The sequence below is a fragment of the Neomonachus schauinslandi genome, chromosome 13, assembly GCF_002201575.2.
Source record: "Neomonachus schauinslandi chromosome 13, ASM220157v2, whole genome shotgun sequence".
NCBI classification, from domain to species: domain Eukaryota; kingdom Metazoa; phylum Chordata; class Mammalia; order Carnivora; family Phocidae; genus Neomonachus; species Neomonachus schauinslandi.
In genome coordinates, this window is record NC_058415.1 from 67263357 (window position 1) to 67270897 (window position 7541).

General features: G+C 38.0%; 1 protein-coding gene across 1 annotated transcript in view; it reads left to right on the top strand.

The window, feature by feature from the left end:
• Positions 1–5931, top strand: part of FKTN (fukutin) — a 65326-nt gene extending 59395 nt beyond the window's left edge. Inside the window, exon 11 of the mRNA XM_021691473.1 lies at positions 5166–5931. Within this exon, the coding sequence (XP_021547148.1) occupies positions 5166–5379 (214 nt within the window). The 3' untranslated portion in view covers positions 5380–5931. The remainder of the gene's footprint in view (positions 1–5165) is intronic.
• Positions 5932–7541: the final 1610 nt, after the last annotated feature.

Genomic DNA, 7541 nt, shown 5'->3' on the forward strand with positions numbered 1-7541 from the left:
ATAAAATAAAATAAAATAAAATAAAATAAAATAAAATAAAATAAAATGTATGGAAACATGGGTGCCTGGGTGGCTCTGTCAGTTAAGTGTCTGCCTTTGGCTCAGGTCATGATCCCAGGGTCCTGGGATCGAGTCCTCCATCTCTGCTTAGCGGGGAGTCTGCTTCTCCCTCTCCCCCTCTCTCTCTCAAATAAATAAATAAAATCTTAAAAATAAAATAAAATATGGAAACTTTAAAATGCCCTCCTTAATAACTAATGACTTAAAAAGGAAATAATGGGAATTATAAAATTTGGGGGGGCTCAAAGATAATGTACTACATATCAAAACTTGTAGGATGCAGTTAAAAGGAGAGAGGTAAACTTGCAGCCTTAAAAACACAAGTATGAAAAAATAGATTAAAAAAATTAAGCATTTAATTGAAGAAAGTAAAAGAATAATACAGGTAGCCTAAGCAAAGCAAAGAAAGTCAAAAGAAAAAAATTAATGAAATAAAAAACAGTATCAAAGATCAACAAATCCAAATGCTGGTTCTTAAAAAAATAAATAAATTAAAAACTAGTAAACAGACATCTAGCAAGATTGATCAAGAAAAAAAAAAGTAAAATTAAAGACAATATTCACTACTGAAGTCCAAGAGCTTTAGAATTTATGCTCTGAACTAAGTTACACTGACTTTCAAAAGAAAATGCTAGGGACAACTTTAAATCATTAAATTTGATAATTAGGTATAATGTGAAAATGATAAAAGTTTTCTGGGAAGAAATAAATGTCAAAATCAATTCAAGAAGATCTAGATAACCAATTATCATGAAAGAAACTGAATAATCAGAAATTCTCCTTTCCCTTTCTTTTCCCTACCAAAAGAAAGTTTACAGGGAAGTTTTACCATGCCTTCACAGGAATAGATTACTCCCTATGTTATATCTCCTATGTCAGAAAATTTAAAAATAAAACAAATGCTTTAAGCAACTCATTATATGAAACTGAGAGCAAAACTGGATTAGGACAATGCCAAAAAATTTTTAAAGGGAAAATACACTTGTTAAACACGGATGAGACTATCTTAAACACAATGAATCAAATTTTGTAGTACTTGTGTATTAGTGTAATTTTCAACATTAAAGGATTAAAAGATTAAAGGAAAAAAACCCTCCATTATTATTTCAATAGATGACATTAAAAACTTTTGATAATTTCATAATCAACCAAAAGTGGGGGAAAGGCCTTCTGGCAAGCTTGGAATAAAATGGATCTGGAATTTCTTTAACTGGATGAAGGGAATATTCTCAAAACCTAGAGTGAGCAATCATATTTCATGATCAACTTTAGAAGACTTTCTGTCAAAATCAGAAAAAAAAAAAGTATGCTCTCCCTGCTTCTATTAAGCAGAATGCTAGAGGGCTCAGGCACTGGAATAACACAAGAAAAAGAAATTAAGAATTAAAAGCAGAGACAAAATTGGTAATGAGAATAAACCATTTGTGTTGTTTTGCAGGAAATTCTTGTTTAAAAAAATGGCTCTGCTATTCGAACTTCAGAGTTTAACGCAACTTATGTTTTAAAAAGGCCAAATTCAGTTGTAAATGATGGTGTCTCTCTCTTAGCCTAGCTAACTAGTAATAATAAAAACAGTGTTTTCCATTTAGCAATTATATTTATAGGTTGTACAATTAAACTGATGAGATTACTTTATCCAACCACCAGTAAGTAGTTTTACAGATTATAAGGAGGTTTGTGAGGAAAAAAATGAAATAGTTTATTCCAACTCTTTTTTTTTTTAACTCCAGCTAACTCTTAATTCTAATTATTCTTTTGTGCAGAGATGAAGTAAAGGTGCTATGAAATAGAAAATATGAATGGAAGGATTTTTGTGTGTGTGAAAAGATTCGTTGAGCTTACACGGGTTGCCTTAGTCTGAATTTAAATCTGTTCACATTTTGGATCCTGTCCCAGAACTCTGGAGTACACACTGCTTAGCCAAACTTAACCTTAGCTCTGAAAGCTAAGGTAATGTCGCAGACCCATGGTGTGTTCTAGTCTTAGTCATTGTTCACTGGTAACCTGGACAGAGTACATGGCATGTGGTGGTGTGTCACCCGCCCCCTGTCTGCCTCTCCTCCATCCTATTTTACACTCCGCTTTTCACATTTTATGGTTTGTTTATCTTTCTTCTTCTCCTCCAAGGAAGCTGGAATATTCTTTTTTGCTGACTGAATTGAAAATTATTCAGTGAAAAGAAAACCGCAGCGATTCAGGGATGTTTCCATTTAGGAACAAAAATGAACATTTGAGTTAAATTGTCTTTGAGTTATTTTTCACATTGTTTATGTATTTTTAATGTTTTGGTTTGGTTCATTTGAACATTTCATTGTTTAAAATACTGCTTTTGTAGAATTTGTAGTACTCTCATCCACCCTGTCTATCCTGGACCTATGATCTTTGATAGACTGGAGAGGCTAATATTTAAGAGAGGAGTTTCCTGGCCTATGTTATGAGATGGGCCATAATTTCTGCCTCATTTCAACTAGAGTGTGTCAACTTGATAGGATGCGACAGGTGGACATTCTGCTGACCAGCATCTGATAGGGGAAGGTGGAGGCCCATGATGGATGGCTGTGTCTGATGACAAAATAAGCAATTCCATGAAAATGAGTGTGCAGAATAAAATTGGGACCAGCAGATGGTGGAGCTATGCTGTATCGTATTTCTTCCTCAGCTATGAGATTTGCTGTGGCCGCCTTTTCACAGAAGCCAGCTGGGGTTGTCTATTAACTGCCAGCACCCATTGGTTTGGGTAGAAGGGACTTGTTGCTTTCTTTAGAATTTGTTCAGCCTCTCATTTTCATGTATGGCTTTATGTTCATCTGGTGGTAAAACATGATATTTAAAAGCAGAATATATGAGAACTGACCTTTCCTTGGAGAACATCCCAGCTAGATCCCATTTCCACAATATGATTATGCTTTGACATCTGGCTCTTTCCTGTTTCTTTTTTCTTTAATCCTCTGATATTTTAAATTTCTGTGATCTCTGCTGTTGTCACTTCAAATCTCATTACTGAAAGTTCTTTTCATTTTGTGAAGAGAAGAAACATTTCTCAGAAAACACCAACACAGAATATCGGGCTGTAATATAAACTTAAATCTAACGAACTGCTCGTTTTAGCTTTCCTTTGTAATATATTAAATTTACTGATCTGGAGTACCTTTAAGAAACATGTTTTGGTTTAATTTCTTAAACTTACCCGCTAGTTAAAATAGTTCCGCTAGAGATAGAGTAAAATTCATTATAACTAACGTTGCCTGAACTGGTGTAGAGATTCTTTAGTATTTGAGATGAAAGAAAGGCAGAAACTACAGATAGGTTCATGTGAGGGACAGAAGCCTGGGAGTGCATCTTGGAGTCATGCTTGCTATCTATCCCTGGGGAGTCCAGGTTATGAAAGAAAAGAAGATTCACCTGACACATATGCTGCTTATTTTAGTGTTCTGTAGTTAGAGTCTTTCAGTAGCAGTTTGAATTTGATAGGGATTTAATGATGTGTGAACTGTTAAAAATAAGAAAGTAAGTTTGTGGCCGAGAACAGAGATTTAAAAAGGGCAGGTAGTAAAATAAAAGGCAGAGCAGGAAAAATGTGGTCTGTATAGCTGTCTTTAAGGGACATCTTGTTGACATACGGACATCCAGACCTTAGACCTCTCTATTCCTGCATTTGAGGAGCGGGTGGGGGTGTGAAGCTTTCCTCAAAAAGCCATCTTAGGGGCGCCTGGGTGGCTCAGTCGTTAAGCGTCTGTCTTTGGCTCAGGTCATGATCCCAGGGTCCTGGGATCGAGCCCCACATCGGGCTCCCTGCCCCGCGGGAAGCCTGCTTCTCCCTCTCCCACTCCCCCTGCTTGTGTTCCCTCTCTCGCTGTCTCTCTCTCTGTCAAATAAATAAATAAAATCTTTAAAAAAAAAAAAAGCCATCTTAGTGCATCCTATCATGCTCACGTATCATGTGAAATTTTCACTACAGTATGAGTTAGGAAAGGAGTTTGAAAAATACCCTGGCTGACTCTGGGAGTTTCTTCTTTAACTATCTCAACTAAGTAGGTCGTTGGAAGCCATCTAGGAGCACAGTGAACCCCAGGACACAGGAGTTAATAAGACCTGCCCCAAAGGCACAAGCATGGGTGATGCTGTAGTTGGAGAATGTCCTGTATTGCCAGAGCTGATTCAGGTTCTCTGGCTGGCTAGAAGAGTTTTGTTTCCTTTCTCACTGTTACATGTGCCTCCCTCTGTGTAGGAAGAATTGCAAGTATTAGAAATGTAGTAAAAAAAGAATATATATATATTCTTAATGAATATATGAATATATGTATATTCATTGGTTTGCCTGAGATGTTTAAGAAATGGCCACAGCCAAATCCAAGTCCTTCCCTAGGGTTTTATGAGCTCTGTCATTTTCCTCCACCTTTTGGGTGCTTTTTGCTTTGACTTCATTCTCAGACAGGCTCTCCTTGCTAATAGATAACAAAGATGCTCAGTTTCCATCCCACCAGCTTAGAAACCTCAGCAAAAAGAATGCCTCTTTCTTCCAGTAGTTCCAACGAAAATCCCAAAGCTGACTTTTATTTGCCTAATTTGTGTATATTCTTATCCCTGATCCAATCACTATTGTGTACCGGTTAGGCCTGGGTCTTTTTTGCCCATTTCTGGGGACTGAGGGTGGGTCAGCCCCTCCTGAACCATAGGGGAGGGAAATGAGGATGCTATCAACAGTAGAAGAGGAAGGGGATGCTGGACAGTCAGAAACAACAAAATGTCCACTATATCTGTCCCCAAAGCTATTTATTTATTTTTTAAAAAGATTTTATTTATTTATTTGAGAAAGAGAGAGAAAGAGGGAGAAAGAGCATGAGCAGGGGGAGGGGCAGAGGAAGAAGCAGGCTCTCCGCTGAGCAGGGAGCCGGATGCAGGGCTCCGTCCCAGGACCCTGGGATCATGATCTGAGCTGAAGGCAGACGCTTAACCGACTGAGCCACCCAGGTGCCCCATCCCCAAAGCTATTTAATGGGAGAGGATTTTCCTTCAGCCCAGAGCTCACTAGCAGCTGGGTTCTTTAGATCAAACTTGTACTGTTGAGCCTAACCCCTCTCCCCATTGCCTCTGTTTTGCCACAGATACCTGTTTCCCAAGTTTACACTGTGCTGGACCGAGTTTGTAGACATGAAGATTCATGTGCCCTGTGAAACTATTGAGTACCTTGAAGCCAACTATGGTAAGAGCTGGAAGATTCCTGTGAAGACATGGGACTGGAAGCGCTCTCCCCCCAATGTGCGGCCCAATGGAATCTGGCCTATTTCTGAGTGGGATGAGGTTATCCAGTTATACTGAGACAGTAGGTTGAAATGGTAGAATCCCCCTTCTGAAACAAAGGTGGATAACTGTTTAAGAAGATAAATCTCTATTTGTCAAATGTAAGGAGGGGCCAAAGATATGTCAAGTGTGAAGATGCAGAAAGAGTCCTAACCTCTGAGCCATCTGATTTAATTCTCTCATTTTACTTTTATTAAGGAGTCCCCGTGTGCCAGGTACAGTGCTAGGTTAGAGTGGAGAAGCGGAGATGAGTGACACACATGCCTATCTCTTCCCCTTCCCTTTGGTAAGCACCTCAGTTTTCCTTTGAGGGAAACACCCTTACCTTTGAAGCTCCTATAAAATATGATGTTCTTTCAGAATGTTAGATAATGGTTGGACTGGATAATGGGTTTATTGGGCAAAGCTAAGGAGGGATATACCAGTAAAAAAGAATAGCCCGTTCCTGCAATCAGAAGTTAAGCTTATATGTTAGTGCTGCTTTTAAGGTTGTAGAGTTGGAGTTAATATTTAAGTGATCAGACTTTAGGTGGCATCAAGAAAAGATGCTAGATTCATTTTACAAGCAACAGAATGAGAGCTTCTTTCTAGCTTTGTCAAAGATATGCAAATTTCCGTACATTTTCTATTTTTATATTCGAAGTGAAAAGGAAGCTTGTGCTTGTGTGATGCTTTAATTTCCAGCTATTGTGAGAATATTTTCACTGACCTCTGTAGCACTTGTTAACAAATCATTCAAGCGAGATCATGCTACCAGACGTGATTTTGAAAGGGTTATGATTTCACAAAACTTACTTTCCTTGTTTCATTACCAACCATCTGTTAGGTAAAAATACGAGCTATTCAAGGACTTTAATATTTTCTGAATTTTTAATCCTTGTACTTCCAATTTTAATGTTAACACTAAAATATTAATAGAAATACCTCTAATTTTTCTAAGTGTACTCTTCTGTGTATTCATTCATCAATTACAGCTCCATATCTTTATTTATGGCCTATAAACCAATTTAAATGGTATATAAGCCTACCTGTCCCCTCTCCTCTATACTATATCACATGTCCAAAATGAAGATAAATGGCAAATCTGACAAATGCTTTCTCCGTCCTCCTACCCCCAGATCATGGTGTTCGTAAAATTTGTGTCCATTCTCATTGTTCTATCTAGATGTTCTGTCTGTTGCATATTGATGGGACGAGAACTCAGACTTCCCTGCTTTATCAAGTACCACCAATTTTAAAACCCTTCAGTTTCCTTTCCCCGCCTCAAGATGTGTTTCTGAGTGGGCTGGGATGGCCCTGTCTCCCCCATCTCTTCATGAGTCATTTAATGGTATATTCCAAGTGAGAAGTAAAGGTATATGTAGGCACAGTAAACACTGCTATCTTTTTCTTTGTCCAGGAAAGGAAGCCAAGTCTTACATTTCATCCAGGCTGCTTAGGACTACTTTCTCAACAAAGTCCCAGACTTTCCTCTAAAACCAGAGAATAATAGCAATGTCAGAATGGAAACCAGAGGGTCTGAGGGAATAGGCTGACTGAATTTTCTTAAAACAAAGTTGGGAAAAGTGACCTGCAGCCACCGAACTCTATATTTTCAAAACACCAAAAACTTTTTTTTGATAAATGATAACCACTGACCTTCCTCTCTTAGGATGAGCTTTCAATGTGTACTCATTGGATCTTTTCATAACTAACATAATGAGGTTTTCAGGGACTCTTACAGATTACCAGTACACTTGTCCCCAAATGACCGGCCACTGTAATCAGATTCTCTTTGCTGGAAAATCAGCCCATAGAAATTACACCCGAATTCTAAATAGCTGAACCTAATTTCATTTTTCATGGTTGAAAAAATATCAGGATAATAATAGTGTTCCTTGGTAAAATCTACCCTGCTTAGTGAGGACCATTTGCTTGTGCTCAGCATCTAGAAGTGTATGTAAAAGTACATACATATTTCTGCCCATTTCAAGTTGGGGCTTCCACTGTTTGCCAGGGGGTCCTACCCACCCTTTTATATATATATATATATATATATATATATATATATATATATATTTTTTTTTTTTTTTAAAGATTTTTATTTATTTGACAGAGAAACAGCGAGAGCAGGAACACAAGCAGGGGGAGTGGGAGAGGGAGAAGCAGGCTTCCTGCTGAGCAGGGAGCCCGATGCACGG